At 44.4% G+C, this 17,567-nt stretch overlaps 1 protein-coding gene across 6 annotated transcripts in view; it reads left to right on the forward strand.

The window, feature by feature from the left end:
• Positions 1-17,264, forward strand: part of RFFL (ring finger and FYVE like domain containing E3 ubiquitin protein ligase) — a 34,113-nt gene extending 16,849 nt beyond the window's left edge. For 5 of the 6 annotated variants that reach the window (XM_075440457.1, XM_075440458.1, XM_075440455.1 and 2 more), the window contains 6 exons: positions 3,300-3,490; positions 9,698-10,102; positions 11,954-12,037; positions 12,419-12,626; positions 13,924-13,947; positions 14,521-17,264. In XM_075440457.1, the coding sequence (XP_075296572.1) occupies positions 3,305-3,490; positions 9,698-10,102; positions 11,954-12,037; positions 12,419-12,626; positions 13,924-13,947; positions 14,521-14,702 (1,089 nt within the window). In that variant the 5' untranslated portion in view covers positions 3,300-3,304 and the 3' untranslated portion in view covers positions 14,703-17,264. The remainder of the gene's footprint in view (positions 1-3,299; positions 3,491-9,697; positions 10,103-11,953; positions 12,038-12,418; positions 12,627-13,923; positions 13,948-14,520) is intronic. The other variant, XM_075440460.1, reaches the window with a different exon arrangement.
• Positions 17,265-17,567: the final 303 nt, after the last annotated feature.

A 17,567-nucleotide genomic window follows, 5' to 3' on the forward strand; every position in this document is an offset into this window, starting at 1 on the left:
TCCCGCTTTGCCTGAGAGCTGACAGTGGCACAAAAGAAACATGGGATGCCTGCTCACAGTGCAGAGTACCTGCTTGGCAGGAACCCACCAGCCTCCCAAAATGCTGACAGAGAAATGAGAGCGCTCTCCTTCTGTGTGGCTGTCAACTGTCAGCACGAAGCGATTTTCAGTGAAGCATCTTTGTCAATGTAAATTCTGCATGTAGACAAGCCCTAACTTAAATTTACACCTACATGTAGAGATACTGAAGTAATTAAAACCTGCCATACAGTGCTACAGGTTGAAGTAGTGTGCCTGTGTTGTAGGAATGGCTGTCGTGTTTCCATGTGTCCTTTCTCTTAGAGATGGGAAATATCTCTGGAAAAACATTACAGATCAGAGGACAGTCCTGGTTATTAGTTGTTTGTTTATGGACGTTTCCCTTCCATGCTTTTGTGGATGAGCAGAATTAAGGTTCTTCTAAACCCACATCTGAGCCTTTTGTCAACCTTTTCATCTCCTGGCAATCACACAAAACTACAACGCCAGCTGAATGCTGAGTTCTGTCTTACTTTATCCTGGTTTGTGCACTCTCTTGTGTTTTTCTTCCCAATATTTGACATGTTGCAATGTTCCCAAGTGAAGGAGTGGGCTGTCTTTTTTAGGAAAACAAAGTTTTTGGGGCAGGCAGTAGTATTTGTATATTCCGTTATCGTGGGTGGCCTTCAGTTTGCAGGGGTCCTTGAAACAGGAAGAGAACTTCACTACGGACGCAGTTTTCCGCTGCTGTGGAGGTTGTGAATACTGGTTTCACTGTGCAGCTTTTGTGTTGTTTAGGTTTGCAATTCCTGGGAACAAATTAAATCTCCAAACAGCGTAGTTTAAAATAGAAATTCAGTGGTTTTTGTAATAGAAAGGATGTGTTAACTTCTGAGTGGGGCTGATTGCTTGAAAATTAACGTGCAGAAAGAAAATTGGAGTGTTTTTTGTGTATGATATCTAAAACGTGTGTTTTGATTGCAGTGCAGAGCTAATAAAAATGGATTATATGTTATTTCCGTTCATGGAATGCTTCTCTCCATGTATTTATTAGGTGATAATTACCCCTGCTTATACAGGATGAGTACTGTGGCATGTGAAACTAATCGTTAGGCTGAGACACTCTGCCATTAATGCTTTCAGGCTTCAGGTCCCTCTGTGTCAGTAAGACCTCGCGCTGTTTTTCACTGATTCTTGCTTATGCTTATAAATAACAACTGTGTTTAAGCTTATGATCTTCTGACACCAGGTTTTGTACAAGAGATGTCACACAAATCAAAGATTTTGGTGGCCTAAAGGGTCTTGTTTTGCTGTGTGGTGACTGTCCCGAGCGTTCTCTGAGCAGACCGCACGCGTTCCTGCCACGGCAGTTTGCTGCCCGAAGCTGCTGGGGAAGCACAGCACCTCGCTTGTTCTGTCTGAGAACGGCTCCAAATGGTGTGGGAGGAGGATGGTCAAGGCACCGCCAAAACTTTATGTCAGCACTCAGTGAGAGGATAGCAGGGCATGGAGAACATACTGATGGCGCTTTAGTATTGTGATTTTTGGTGTTTGATAGAATCAGCATGTGATGGCTTTGATATCACAGCTCTCTGTAATGATAGTCTTGTGCCGTGTGTCTCTGCCTGCCTTTGGCCACCTCTGTCCTTCCGTCAGCCAGCTGGTGCTCCTGTTTGTCGGCTGCCATGCTGTTCTCAGAGACTCAGTTGCCAGTCTGAGCGCAGTTTCCCCTACAGCATTGTGCACATCGGCTGCGCTAAGAATTGTTGATCGTGTCATCAATCTGTAGATTTTCACTTAAACGTTAAATCTGCTGAGCCTGCAGGGTGGAGTTCATTGGTAAGCTCACCATTGTGGGTTTTGAAAGGCATCTGTCCACTGCAGTGACAGCAGTGACTTTGACGAGCCAAATTCAGCTAGATTTTGAAAAGATTAAAGATGCCACTAAAGCTACAAATACTGGAACTGCACCGAACTGCAAAAGCTTCCCAATTCAAGTACATCAACCCGAAAGACTTAGCATAGCTTAAAAAAAACCCCAAAAAATAAACGACCCCCACCCCCCACCCCAACAGAACAGTATGTTGCTATATTATATTATATACCAAATAACCTTTAGGACTGATACCAGCCCTCTTCCCTTGGGAATCTGCAGTTTTACAGTGGCAATGCTCACTGAGGGGAAAGAAATGAATTGGCTGTGTAGCTGAGAGATGTTTTATTGCCAGAAGTTTATAAAATTGAGCAGTTGCTGAACACTGTCCACAGTGGACCTGATTTTTAAGACATAAAAGAAGCACAGTCCAGGAACTACAGTGTGAATGCAGAAATGCAGAGGAGGCAATTTGTATTCTGTTTACCAGTAAGTGATGACACATGGTGTATGCTCTAGAAACTGAATGCCCAGATGAATTCAGATTTGTGAACTCCCAAAAGCAAGTTTATAGCAGTGCGTTTCTGGCGTGCTGCTGCATGGGTGGTCTTAGAAGGCTCCAAAACTGTGCATTTTACACTGGACTGTGAGGATTTTAGGTAAGTGTGTGTGTGTGTGTGTATATATATAATTATTTGGCTTAAAAAAAGAGTGTCTCAGATGCAGTTGTTTTCCCAAGTAAGCTACTGGAAGCTAGTATTTTTTTTCTTACATTACTGACATTTACTTGCTGTGTGGGGATTTAGCCTTGTGATGCTGCAAATTCAGCTGAGAACTGGTGTATGTTGAATCAGTGGCTCCACTGTCCTTGTCTTCTGTTGTATTTCTTTAACTATGTAGCTGTAAATCTGTAGACAGATTTAGAATAAAATTGAAGAATGGCAATCTATGATCTTGCTGCCGATTTTATTTAAATTAGGTATGAGACTTAATTTGAGCTGCTGTTTGCTTTTCCCGATGCACAAAACCCAAAGTCAGTGTATTGTGGCTTACGTGGAATAAAGACAGCCTGTTACAGCAAACTTGATCACAGAGTCTCATACAGCCAACTGGAACATAAATTTTATCTTATCTTATCTTTGCTGTAATCTCTTAACTCTTAAGAAATTCCAGTAATAACGATCCTGAACTTTATATGTCTTTTCTCACCGAAGGCACACCGTGCCAGGCTGGGTGTGTGGTTTTTGCACGTGCTTGTAAGTTAGAGGACAGATCAAAACTTACGAACACGCTGTCAAAAAATGAACTGCTGGTGGGAAATTTAGATATGTATTTCATGCTTTGTTCTCACTTTCGCCGGCAGATTGTTTCCCATGGCATTTCTAATGTGTATCTTTTCCACTTCCAGTTACTATGTGGGCAAGCTGCTGTAATTGGTTTTGTCTGGATGGCTCACCTGAAGAGATGCAGCCGCAGCCACAGCAGGGAGCCAGAGCCCAAGCCTATACCAACCCCGGGTACAGCTCCTACCCGTCTCCCACGGCTTCTCAACAGAGCTGCAAAGCGTGTGGGGTGCACTTCGAGAACCCCTCTAGGAAGGTGAGCCGCAAGCGTCGTCTCTGGCACTGCTGACTTAGGGGAGTGGTCAGTGTGACTGCAGTATGCTGTCTGACTTTCATTTAATTACAAAAAGCCAGTCTGAAGAGTAACGGGTGCCCGTTAGAGGCCTCTGATTTGAGGACACACCATATGGGAAAAGACAGCTTGCCTTTCTGTCTGTGTCTTTAGTCATTCTTTCGCAATTAGCAGGTGTAGTTAAAGATGACTGGAAATGTGGTAGTTAACCTTCGGTAGACTTGGCTTTCCCAGGCGCTGACAGAAGAAAGCCAAACTGCTCATAATCATTTAAAGGAGCATTAACTTGAGCATGAGTTTTTGAATTTGTTATTTAAAAACACTAATATCCTTTAAAACAAACAAAGAAAGAAGTTGTGGCAAGAGGTTTAGTAATCTGCTTGTGCTTTCAGTAAAGGAAGATCTGCATGTCTCTTTTCCAAACTATTGTTGCTCAAACTAAAAAGCCACGGAAGTTTATTGAGGGTGTGTGTAGAATTGTTGATGCTCGGTGCCAAAAGAAAAAAAATAAATCAATTTTATTTTGTTTATAAACTTCATTTTGAGCTTATAGGTGCCAAAGTAATTGTTGCCACAAAATTTTTAATTAGACTGCAAACCCTGTCTGGGACATTATTTGGGGATGGTGGTTCCTATAATGCTGCTTGAAGAATGCTTTAGTGAGGAAAGTTGTTCAGAGTCCAAACTCTGTGGCTTAAGAAGTGTCCTATGTATAGCATGTTAGTGACCTTAATAATGTGAGAACTTAAAAACTGCAGTGGATTTTGGCCACAGCCCTTTTCGATTAGATGGGGAAGTTAATAAGTTGGTCTTTCTTGCACCTTTTTATTCATGCGTGCTGGCTCATGGGAGAAATGGTAAGTCTTGGCAGGGCTGTTGCTTTCTACTCACAGAACAATAGGGATGTTTATGCATTTTTGGACTGAGAAATGTTACCACTGCAGAAATCACTAGAAAATTAAATTTTGGTAATATTTTGGGTATGTAAATACGCTCAGACTTTTCCTGACAATAGGCAGATTCTGGGTCAGCTGGGAATGATGCAGTCACTGGACAGGACTCCACATAGTGCTGTCTTTAACATTGCCCTCATTAATGTGATGTGTCTTTGCAAACACTTGCCATAAGAATTGCTCTGAATCCAGTGCTTACTCTTCTGCATAGTAGCAAATAGTGGATGTAGACAATTCTGTGAAATGAAAAGAATTCATGCCGTTAAGTATGGGTTATACAGCAGCAGTGCTAGAGCCATGGTCCCATTTTTCCTGATGTCTTCTGAAATATGTGTTCTAATATAAGCTGTCTTTAAAGCAGTTGCTTGTATAGGAGTCATCAGTACTGCCCCAGGTATGTGGAAACCCACTGACTGATTGGGGCTGGGCAGAGCTCTGGTGAGCAAATGCAGAGGACCTGCCAGAGCAGTTGCAGATGTTTCTGCCCCCAGCAGACTTCCCTGTTTTCCTGCGGGAGCTGGCTGTCGGTGTAACTGGGGCAGCAGGGCACAATGGGTGCTGTTGTCCCAGCTGCTCCCATTCAGTGCAGGCTGTCAGTGAAAACGAGTTTGAGGTTTGTCTTCTGGATTGTGAAGGGGGGCTCCTAAACCTTCATTCCACCTTCCTTCTGCCACCACGACGACTGAGCGGTAGTCTTGATCTAGATAGCTACAGGTGGCAAAGCTTTAACAGCTGTGGAAAGGCCGGCTGCAGAGCTTGGCCGTCAGTCTTTGGTCTCCAGCAGAGAACTGAAGACATAAGTTATAAAACACTGACATGGTTGTAAGCTGTGTTAATTCTTTAATGCTGTGGATATGGACTGAGAAGTGTATGAAATCTCACTTTGCTGCAACGAGAGCATGGAAAACTCTGCATTCTCTCCCAGGAGAGGCAGTACCTTTGAACTCTAATACAATGGATAAAAATTAATTCCTTCCACACTGACTGTAAGGTGACCATGAGGATAACCTAGGTTGCTGTAAAAAAACCCCAAAGCAGCAAACCCAAAAAAGCAGAATGATGGATACCATCATCTGAGTACTTGGTCTTTTATCATAATTGTAGTTTAGTTTTCTTACAACATGGCATCTACTAAAAGGTTTAGGGCAGGGGACATCTGAATGGAGCATGTACTTATAAGACAAATCATAGAATCATAGGTTGGAAAAGACCTCTAAGATCACTGAGTCCGACTGTCCACCTAACACCACTGTGCCTACTAAACCATATCCTGAAGCGCCACATCTACACGTTTTTTGAACACCTCCAGGGATGGGGACTCCAGCACCTCCCTGGGCAGCCTGTTCCAGTGCCTGACCACTCTTTCTGTGAAGAAGTTTTTCCTAATATCTAATCTAAACCTCCCCTGACGCAACTTGAGGCCACTGCCTCTCGTCCTATCGCTGGTTACCTGGGAGAAGAGACCAACACCCACCTCGCTACAACTTCCTGTGAGGTAGTTGTAGAGAGCAATAAGGTCCTCCCTCAGCCTCGTCTTCTCCAGAAGATGCTTTTAAGTAACTGTTGGAGCATCTTTAAAGGGTGTAAAATTTAATTGCGGTAGCAAAAATCTGAGGTTTTTTTGTGTTTTCCTTCTCTTAGATGACTCTTTGATCTTGGTTTCCTGCAGCAAACTGATTCCACAAAATCTTTTAAACCAAGCATGTTTCATTTCCCTCTCCGCTGATAGAAAGCTATGGCAGACCCCATGCACCAGTACAAGCTTGGGGTGGACCTGCTGGAGTGCAGCTCTGTGGAGAGGGACTGGGAGTGCTGGGGGATGACAGGTTGACCATGAGCCAGCAGTGTGCCCTGGCTGCCAAGAAGGCCAATGGGATCCTGGGATGCTTGAAGAGGAGTGTGGCCAGCAGGGCGAGGGAGGTTCTCCTTCCCCTCTACACTGCCCTGGTGAGGCCCCATCTGGAGTACTGTGTCCAGTTCTGGGCTCCCCAGTTCAAGAAAGATCAGGAGCTGCTGGAGAGAGTCCAGCGGAGGGCTACGAGGATGATGAGGGGACTGAAGCATTTCTCCTGTGAGGAGAGGCTGAGGGAGCTGGGCTTGTTCAGCCTGAAGAAGAGAAGGCTGCGAGGGGATCTAATAAATGCTTGTAAATATTTGCAGGGTGGGTGTCAGGGGGATGGGGCCAGACTCTTTTCAGTGGTGCCCAGCGACAGGACAAGGGGCAACGGGCACAAACTGAAGCAGAGGAAGCTCCGTCTGAACATGAGGAAGAACTTCTTCCCTCTGAGGGTGATGGAGCCCTGGCCCAGGTTGCCCAGGGAGGTTGTGGAGTCTCCTTCTCTGGAGATATTCAAGCCCCGGCTGGACAAGGTCCTGTGCAGCCTGCTCTGGGTGACCCTGCTTCGGCAGGGGGTTGGGCTGCATGACCCACAGAGGTCCCTTCCAACCCCGAACATTCTGTGATTCTGTGATATGTTGGATTGTTATTCCTTCCTCCCCCATTTTCTGATTTCAGTGCCTTAAATTGGTTGACATTTTCAGGAAGATGCTTTTCTTTGCGTACTTACAGAAAAAGCTCCTGGCAAGCTAGAGTGTAAGATTAGTAAAAACCCCTGAACAATAGTAGCCATAGTGAAAGCCTGAATGTTGGCATTACTTCATTTTATCCTGCGCACAGAGAAGAGCCAAGTGTATGAAAGCCCCATCCTGTATCTCTGGGAGACTAGCTGCGAGAGCAGACAACCAGGAGCAGCTTCCATTCTGGACGTACTTCTGATTTAAAGCATTGCACTTCGGTTTGACCATCCTGGGATTGTGCTGCCAGTTAGGAAGCATCATTCAGAAGTGGTCTGACCTTTTCAGTAACAGGTTTGAATTTACAACAACATTTGAAACTAATTGTTCTGAAGAGTCCGGAGCCTTCAATCAGTGCCTTTTCAGTCAGAGTTCAACAAATGCATCGAAGCTGTAAAAGCTGCTTCATGCTGAGAGGTGGCAGGCAGGTTCTGTGCGTGTTTAAATACTTCATGCTCAGATACAGGCTGGGGAATTTTTCTTCTCTGAAGGTGAATCCTGGTGCTGAACTGATAAGCTAGAGACAGGCGTGGTTTTATTTTGACTTCTCGAATGTATCATTTGATAACTAAGGCAGACTCGTGTTGTTACTGTTAATTGCTTGCAAAAAACACATTGGATAATGCAGCCCTTGCACTGTGCTCGGTTACCTGATATCTAAACATGCAAGTACTCAGATAGGGGGTTTCTGGCTGGAAGCTCCTTGGCCGTACAGTGGTTCCCTTTGGAGCCAGGCTGGCAGGCTGCAGAGCTCGGGGGAGGCTTCCCCCTGCCAGAGTAAAGCAGGGTTGTTTGAGGTTTGGTTTTATTCCTCCTCCCCCAGTTCTTCTGGTTGCTCCCTGGTCAGAGATGGGTGATGGAGAGAGGGCAAGTGTCGCCAGTGGGGTTATTTTCCATCACTCTGCCTCTGTGGAGCGTTCGTTCCCCCCCTCCAGCCACATGCATGCCCAGTAGTTCCTGCCTCTGCCCTCAAAATTCCCTGAGCAACTGCGTTGCTCCTGCAATTGTAGGGTCAAAGAAACTCAGTTACATACTAATGTTTTTCATCATGACCAATTTCAGGAAAACGTCTCAAAACTGGATGGTATGTGGAGATTGCCCTTCCTGTCTTGCTTGGTGATTGATGAAAGTTGTTTTTACTTGGCAGGCCCCCAGACAGCAATTTTGAGATGAGGTTTCAAGTCTGCATGACCAGAGATTCTCTCTGTGGTAGAAATTTTCATGTCTTAAAACGCTTAGGCAGGAAATTGGGATTCTTTCCACTAACTGTCATCATAAGTCTGTTAGAGGGTCTGAGAGGCCTGTCGGTTATAATTGTAAGGGGGTGCATGGGGAAGGGGGCTGCCAGGCTGTAAAGGGGATCAGGAGGAGCTGGTGTAAACAAGTCATGCATTTACACCTTTCAAAACGTGAGAAACATCTGCTGTCTGTGAACTGTGAAGCTAAAAATACTCTTCTATCACTAGAAGCAATTCATGAAACTATTTTTTTGTCTGTGAGTTTGTATTTGTTGCTTCTCCAGCTCTGCATGTGTATTTTTCCTTGCGTAGCTGTGAAGGGTCAGGATGTCAGCATTTCGTATAGAGATGGTTGTCTTCTCTGAGACTGTGAATTAGCATTTTTAACCAGCACTGAAACCAGTTCTTTCTTCCCTCAGGAATTTTTAAAAGGCACGTAATGCGGCAGTTCTGCTGCTATTCCTGTTGGAAAATGTAGAATTTGACTTTCCAAAGTGTTGAGCAGTGAAGTTTCTGCTGAAGTCAACGTGGACTTGTGAGTGCTTGGAACTTCTGAAAATTGAGCCCTGAGTGACGACACCAGAACAGTATAAAATTTAAACCTTAAAAACCAGAACTTAATCTGTAAAGCTTTTAAACATCTGGGGCCTAATATTTCCAAAACTTCCAACACTTTCTGTCTAGCACCTAACTGGCACACAGTGTGCATATTATTTTCAAAATAAGCTGGCTATTCTTGCTGCATAAATAAATATTTAATTCTTTCATGTCTGTCAGACACTGTAAGCCTTACTGTTTCCTTTTCTTCTTACGGTGAAAAAGAGATTCATTTAGTGATTGGAACAAATGGGAGGGGGGGAAAAAAGGGGAGGGGGAGGGAGTCACTCATAGCAAGCATTAAATTTATGAAATAGAGAAATATTTTTAAGCTGTTCTCTCCAGTGCTGGAGCTTTCTTAATGCACAGAGCAATATTTCATTGTTTTGTAAAGCAGTGCAGAGCTAGCTGTAATGTACTTGAAAGTCTGCTGCCTCATAGATACCTCCTGATTTAATCTATGGCCAAAACTGGATGAACAGGTCCAGAAGAAGGTGCAGAAAACTCCTGTCATTTGAGGGAATTGTTTAAGAATATAGTTACTTCATTCTGAGTCAATGGAGTATAAATAGTGCTTTTTTGGGAACTGTGAGGAATCTAGTGATCTGCTTATAGGCTCAATCTTTTTCCTTATCTAGGAACATGAGTAACATACTTGGCACTTTCCCATAAGTTAGGTTTTGATCATGCTTTAACAGAGGCTGCTACTTACTTTGCTTTCCAGATGGGAGCACTGCCTGCGGTTGTTGTGCACCTCTGTCGCAGGCCGTGGTGGATCGGTTTGATGCTGTTCCCCTTCTCTTTACCAGCACATCTGCTTGGACTGTAAGAAGAATTTTTGCACGTCCTGCTCCAACCAGCCTGAAGGCGGTCCCCTTCTCTGCCACCTCTGCCAGCGCTTCCGAGCCACAGCTTTTCAGCGGGAAGAGTTGATAAAGATGAAGGTGAAGGATCTGCGAGACTATTTGGCACTCCGTGAGATTTCCACAGAGCTGTGTCGTGAAAAGGAGGACCTGGTATTTCTGATTCTTGGCCAGCAGCCTGCAGTTACCCAAGAAGATCAGATAAGAACACATCCATTTAATAGTAGTGCCTCTGGACAGCAAGACACTGTGATTCTCCCACCACCCAGCATAGCATCTTCTACCTCACAGGATGCGTCTTCAGCGTCTGCAGATCCCATCTCAAGTTCAGTAGCTCAGGAACACCAACAGGTACAGTCTCTAGCCAGAAGTATCTTTTGCAAACTCATTCATCTCTATTTTTGGATTAACTACAGAGATGTTGCATGAGGCTTTTCAAGCAGAAAGGGTGCCAAAACATTTTTACATTAAAGATGCCTGCTTAAAAAGCAAGGAGGGCTGCTGTTGAGAACAGATGACAAAATACTTCCGTTGCATTTTATACATGCACTTCTCAGGTTTGTTTTTAATTTTGAAGTGAGGACCTCACTTCCGTATGGAATAATTAGGAAAGTAAGAGGAGTTATGTTACACTGTCTTGCTGTGTAAAACTGTGACTTGCTGTCACCAACTCTGATGTGGCACTCCTGTTCTGCACTGGTGGAATTTAACGTGGTGGGCAGTGCTGAATATATTGAACATTCACTCTGAGAACAACATCACTGTTCTGAGCTGGATTTTCTCTGGTGCTCTGGTCCACGCTTGCCGTTGCCACTGGGCGCTCCTGTGACCGGTTCCTTTGGTACGTGGTGTCTGCGCTGGTGCACAGGTCTAGCTGTGTGTTGTGTCGTCAACTTTCTGACAATTGTGTGTAGGTGTTACACATGATTGCGAGGTGGGTGAGGTTTTTGGTGTCTTCTACACTCAGATCGATACAAGGCAACACCCGAGCCTGTTGTTAAGTCTTTAGCTTATGATGAACCCTGCAGTTCTGACGAACTTTGTCAGGGGCATTTGAGCTTAATTAATTTTTATTGACTTTGCTTTGTTTGTCTTCCTGCTCTCTGGTATGGGAAGTTTACTCAGTGTTTGACATCTGCTTCTATCCTATTAGAAAGTTAATAGGTGTCTTTAGTTCCCTGTGGACCAGAGCTCTGAAAGTGCATGTACCTTCTGCTTCCTCAGCAGATGGATCTGGTACTAAAGAAGAGTTTTCCTGGGAGGACATTTCTGACAAGTCATTAAAAAGCCTTTTCATTCTCTGGTTTTCTGGATATTGCCATTCCAATTTTCACTGGCAAATTCAGCTCTATTGTCTTCCCTTACTGCCCCATGATATATTTCAGCTTCTTGTCTCTACTTGCACGACATTCTGCTACAGTTCAGGCTCTTTCATCATTATTGCTATTCTTTTGCTTTGTAAATATTAACAAGTCACTGCTGAGATAAGTAGGATGGTAACATTACCATCTCCTTTGTCAGCAGGGAAACTACAGAGGGGAATGTCATGCCCTGCTGAGGGCATGTCAGCTAGGATTACAGTGCATTTCCTTTCATTTTATCAAGTGCTCAAAGCAATTGTCCCTTCTCATTCTCCAGCTTTGTTGCTTCCGGTCCTTCACTTATTTGCCCAGTCCAGAACCCACCTGGGGAGGTGTTCCTGTATGCTGACGCTGAAAGTGACCTGTAGCCTTTGAGCTGTGTTACAGAGGAGTCTTACACAGAGCCTTGCGCTGATAGCCGATGTGCCATCGGAGCTGTGGTGTCACACTGTGTCGTACACTGCAGCTGCTTCGGGGAAGGATTGCATGTGTGTATATATATGTACACATATATGTGTATAAATTTGGTCTCCTCCTGATCCAGCCTCACAAGGACATCATGTGGGATCTTACTGTATGAGTACTTTATCAAGGTTTACATAAAGCAGGGCTTTAAAGGGTCAGGTCCTGCTGCACTTGTCTTAGAGTTTTACTTGTTTAAAGTTTGCTGTTGTAAGTGCTGCACAGGAATTATCTTCTGCGAGTGTGCCTTGCTTTTACCTTGTGCTGCAGTTTATCTGTCCAGTGGGCAGGGTTTGCGGTTAAAGCTGAATTATCAAGCGTATTTCCCTTTGGACACACAGAGATATGCCGCTGGTGAAAGCTTTATTTCCTCTTCCAGGGAAATGGTTATGTGCCTCCAAGCCAAGTCGGTATGACAGGAGTTGAGAATGCAGCAGAAGCACCAACAGAGGAGGAGACACAGGTTTGTGTGTCTGGAATTAGATGACAAGGAATACCAGTTTTTCTAGGCTGTATGTGACACCACAGAATAATTACTGGAGGGAGATGGGTGCCTAAACAGTAATTCAGACTGACCACTGGCAGACCCAATCAGCCCTTTCTTTAGCATCATCTTCTCCTCCATGTATAGGAAGAACTGGTGCTGCTTGGACACTGCCATAATAGAAATGTTTTATTTCCATCCTAGGAGTTGTGTTTCTGATAGATGAAGGAATTTACAGAGTAATCAGAGTTGTATGTACATCCAAATACGAATTGCCGCTAGCGCACATGTTGAAATTTGATTTAAATAGTAGTGCTAGGTGCTGAGGGCAAGCGTCATTCCCTCTTTGTTCCCTTTCAGTCTACTGACTCGGAAGATAACCTGGTGCAGGGGAGGAAGGCTTCTCTCTCCGATCTAACAAGCATCGGAGACATCAATGCGCTCTCTGTGCGACAGCTGAAGGAAATCCTTGCTCGCAACTTTGTCAACTACAAAGGCTGCTGTGAAAAGTGGGAGCTGCTAGAGAGGGTGACTCGCCTTTATAAAGAGAAAGACCTTCAACATCTTGGTAAGAAACTTAGCAAGCACATACCCGTCCTCCAGGTTTTTCCTTTCTATGGACAGTTGCAGAAGGAAATAGAACTTAACTTGCATTTCTGTTGCTTGCAAGTGGGAGGAATGGAGGGAGTGTTATGCACGTTAGAGTGAAAGTAGCTAAACGCTGTTCACCGCTGCTTGTACTTGTTTAAGAGGAGAGCATTGTGGTAGCTTTGGAGAGGGGCTGCCCTGCAGTAGCAGCTAATGAGAACTGCACGCCCTGCATCTCGGGACTCTGCATAGCTGTGGCAGATCGCGCTGGTCGCTGCGTCACCCACAGAACAGCCCTTGCACGACTGCAGACAGACGGCTGTAAGCGCTCAAGTGAGCTCGACTCGCGGTAGCTGGCAAAGCGAGGAGGAAAATGCCCTGCCCTAGCAGGAAAATGCCACGGAAAAGCAGCTGGGCAACTCAGAGTGGGCAAGTGCTTCGTGATGGTGGCTCCCGCTGCGGAACAGCTGTGGTTACCTGCGGTTTGACTCTCTCCTCTTCATCACCAGAGGGTTCCTCCTGCGCACTACTTGCTCCTGCTGGGCCTGCAGCTGGCTGACGAGGGGACAGTGGTGTGACAGAGAATGTATCTGGCTTGACTTGCAGGTGCCAGTTTGCAGTTCTAGGTGATTAGTTAAAAAAATACATATACTTCTAGATTATTTACGAGAGAAAATATGTTAACACTTTGATTTCATAGGTAGGCTTGTTTCTCATTGTTGTCTGAAGTAGCATTATTTTCTTAAACGCATCTCTCTAAGCTTTGTCCTCTATAAATGATATAAGATCTAAGACAACCGCTTTGCTTTTTTATTTTTCTTTCATTGTATCTTGTGCTTTTGACAGAATTCATCCTTTTCTCTTAATTGCTGTTGCCTGTGCGTCTCAGCTGTGCCCCACAATATTGGCGAGACTGTGTAACTCCAAAGAAGCTGGCACATGGGGCTCCTGAAAGTGTAGTTCTGGAAAGCCGAACAAACACTGCATAAATCCCAAGGCTGTCTTAAAAATGGAGAATTCCCTTTAGATAGGCGCTTATCTTTGTGAAGCGTTAGCTATTGTGTAAGCTCAGGAAATGAGAAAGTTTTTTGCCAGTTGGCCAACCTGTCGTGATCAGAGAATCAGCCTGAACCTGTGCACGGAGATCAGCAAAATGCAATTTGGGTTTAGTGATCTCCCTTCAAGGCTTTCATCTCCTACTTAATAGTACTGCTTGAGTAAATTTTTTTCCAGCTTCTCTTATTCTCACCAACTAACTTTCTTTTCTTATATTGCAGTTTCTGACACTGACGATCAAACTGGTAAGTGATAATCATAGAATCATTTAGGTTGGAAAAGACCCATAAGATAATTGAGTCCAACCGTAAACCTAATACTAGCAAGTCCCTAACTAAACCTAAACCATGTCCCCAAGCTCCCCATCTGCAGTCTTTTAAATACCTCCAAGGCTGGTGACTCAACAGCTTCCCTGGGCAGCCTGTTCCAGTGCTTGACAACCTTTTCCGTGAAGAAGTATTTCCTAATACCCAATCTAAACCTCCCCTGGCTCAACTTCAGGCCATTTCCTCTTGGCCTATCGCTTGTTACTTAGGAAAAAGAGACCCACATTGCTTCATTCGCCTCATTGCTAAGAATCTCAGTGGTATTTCTGTTTTCATCACGCGGAAGTTGCCATGTGAAAGCTAAAGCTCTCTGCTCCTTGCCAGTTGACGGAGCAGATATATCCACATCAGCGTGGACGCAGGGGAAGTTTTTTTTCAACTTTCGGTGTGCAGAAGGTCTGAAAAAACCTTTGATAAAGCCAGCTCACAGACTGCACAAAACCGACATAGCTTTCTTTGTCTCATGGAAACCATGGTCTCTCGTTTACTCAGGTGGTGCTGGGCTCCCTGGCATGGAGGACAACCTCTGCAAAATCTGCATGGACGCACCCATCGACTGCGTCCTGCTAGAATGCGGCCACATGGTCACCTGCACCAAATGTGGGAAGCGGATGAGCGAATGCCCCATATGCAGGCAGTACGTGATAAGGGCTGTGCACGTCTTTAAATCCTAAGTGTGTGCAAAGACAACGGGGGATGCCTTAAAGCCTCATCTGCTGTTAGGGAAATGGTCAAAATCGCTACGAATAGTTAGGTCAGAGATCAGCTGTGGACCCCCCTGGGAGCTGAAAGTGAGGGAAGGATGAAGCCTGGGGAAAAACTGCTCTTACGCCATGCCTGGCTGCGCGCTTCCCGCGATAGTGCTTTACACCACAGTGCCTGGACTCCTTGGAGCTCACTGCCAGCAGCAGACACAGACATCATTCACAGCCTACGTTCTAGAGTTACTTGATCCACTCGTGGTGGGGGGAGATGGATGCTTGGCTTCCCGCCACAACGATCAGATTCAGAGGCTTCAGAAAAATCGAAAGTGGACTGGGCTCTCAAAAAGTGATGTTTGTGTTGCTGCTTAGGCTCTATACACAGCAACAACTTTATTTTCAAAGACTAAAATTTTACTGTGCTTGTTAATTTTGTTGTTTTCTTGTTTTCTGGTTTTGTGTTGTTTTTTATTTTTTTTTAATTGAATGTTAAATTCTTGCGCTTGCAGGACAGGCAGCCTCTGGTTTCCATATTCAGAATAAGCATAATTCTAGCCTAATGCAATTGTGGAAAAATGTATAATTTTTTTTGAAGATGGACTTTGTATTATTGAAAATTGTAAAGGGAGTGACTCTGTGAAACACACAGCCTTACCTTGTGTGGTGGTGGTTTTGTTTACATGCCAGCGTGAGGGAGATCTCTGGCTTGACTGTTGTTGATTCCTTTGACTTCACAGGTGTCCTTGCAGTATATGCCAGCAATTGTTTTTAAACTGAACTGGCTTCACTTGATTAAGGAGCTGCAAATCCATGGCTTGAGTCTTTTAGGGGGTTTAGTGAGGAAAACACCCAGCTACAGAGTGGTAAGGATTCCACTGCTACACAATCACGCCCACGTAGGGGTGACGTTTTCTTTTTAGAAGGGAGACATGACAGAAAGCAAACTCCATCTCCCTTGCATCAGTAACATGAGCGATCATCATTGCAGATGCTTCTGTTTGTTTAGTAATCAGCTTTCCTCCCCTTTGCTCACTGTTACAGTCCTGTTAAGCAGTCTGAGTGTATCAAAAGCAATTTATTTTGTACTCATTCTGCTTGTGAGGGTGGATAGGAGATTCTGTGGTCCGATATGTGACAGTTGCAGGCCCTTACAGGTCTCCTTACAAACGGTGTGCTCATCTGGAAGCTCATTGTAACTGGCATATTTTTCCCTCAGTGGCCTGCAAGCATTCAGTCCATTTGGCTGATAACACAGCCAAGTTTCAGAATCTTGATGCCTTAAGTTTTCAGCCACCGTGGGACGACATACTCATTGCAGGTCATCTGTGAAGTTGAGTACCTTCTGCTGCAGGTTTCTTCCTGTCCCGCTTTCCCCTTTATGGGGGGGGTGGGGTGGTCACTTAGCGTTCAGACTGAATCTCTGCACGGCTGCCAGCTGGGGAACAGCACAAAACCCGTGTTCACTTACAGCTCCTGGAGCAGTGGAAGTGCAGTTACAGAAGTGATCACCAAAGCCATCTGCTTTTGCAATAAGTGGTAATATATGTGAACAGCAAATTAAGCTTCTCTAGTCTTTTAAGACGGAATATTGCATGACTAGCAACTCAATTGGCATGGAGTGGAGGGTCTCTACTCTGCAAGCTGGAATCCCAGAAGCACTTAAGATGAAGAAATCTGTCACTCAGCAGGTAGGAAAACCTCTGCGCTGCTGAGGTGGTCTCTGAACTACATAAAAATGCAACAGCTGCTGAGGTTTATTGGACTAAAAATTCTGAGTTTCATGTCTTTGTCTGTTCAGGTTGTTCTCTAATCTTTGGCTTATGGTTTAACAGCTTCCAGCATGAGCAGAGTACTGGGACATATCAATGCAGCACGTTAACAAAAAATAAAATTGCAGGTAAGCAGTAACTATTTGCTCTTCAAGAGGTACAGGAATACACATACAAAGTGGTAAACAGCCTCGTTTAGTAAATTTCACTGTGAAAATTCATGTTGTTGTATTTTTCAATAAACTCAGGGCTGGGGGAAGTTAGCAGGAAGATTATTCCCCTGTGGACAGATGTACTTTTACTTGTAGAGGGTAGGCTTATTTTCTACAGCAGATAAATCAAGTTGCAGATCAATGCCTGAAATTTTAGGGATGAGATATACCCACCATGCCTCTGAAATGGGCTTTCTGAAGGGAGGACTTGCTTCCCCCCCTCCCCCTTTTTTTTCCCTGACTAGTGTTTCCCTTGCAAAAATGGCTTCTCTACTATGGGTATGATTGTTTTTAAAGGAAAATCAAAATCTGGAGGAAACTGATTAATGATCCAAAAGAACATAATGATCTGAACTAATAAAGTAAATGGAAATATTTATGTGCTTTATGTACACTGTACATAGTTTAAGTATTTTAAAAGTTAATATTCTACTTGAAATGGCACGTTATTCTCTATTAAATCCTCTTGGTATTATGATGGTCAAACTTACTAGGTTTTGGTACAGAAGCTGGGTTTATAATTTTATAATAAAGTTGAAATGTGATTTAGTTAACCTTGTTTTCCGACTCTGTTGCCAACAGGCATGGGGAAAGCAGCGCTCCTACAGCTACTTCTGAGTTCGACCAGAAAAGGCTTGGGGTACCAGGTGCTTAAATATCATCGCAGGGTGGGGTAAAATTATAGAAGAAGTTGAAGGAAAAAAGCTAACTGCAAACACTAACATTTTAGCATTACAACCTTAATTTTGTGAAGGTTACAAAGGGGAGAGCACACTCTGTCCCCCTTGAGACCGAGGGTAAGCCGGTCAGCTCCCTGTTCCTTTCATAACACACACATGCAGTCAGCCTCCTCACGG

This window comes from Opisthocomus hoazin, chromosome 20, assembly GCF_030867145.1.
Source record: "Opisthocomus hoazin isolate bOpiHoa1 chromosome 20, bOpiHoa1.hap1, whole genome shotgun sequence".
NCBI lineage: Eukaryota > Metazoa > Chordata > Aves > Opisthocomiformes > Opisthocomidae > Opisthocomus > Opisthocomus hoazin.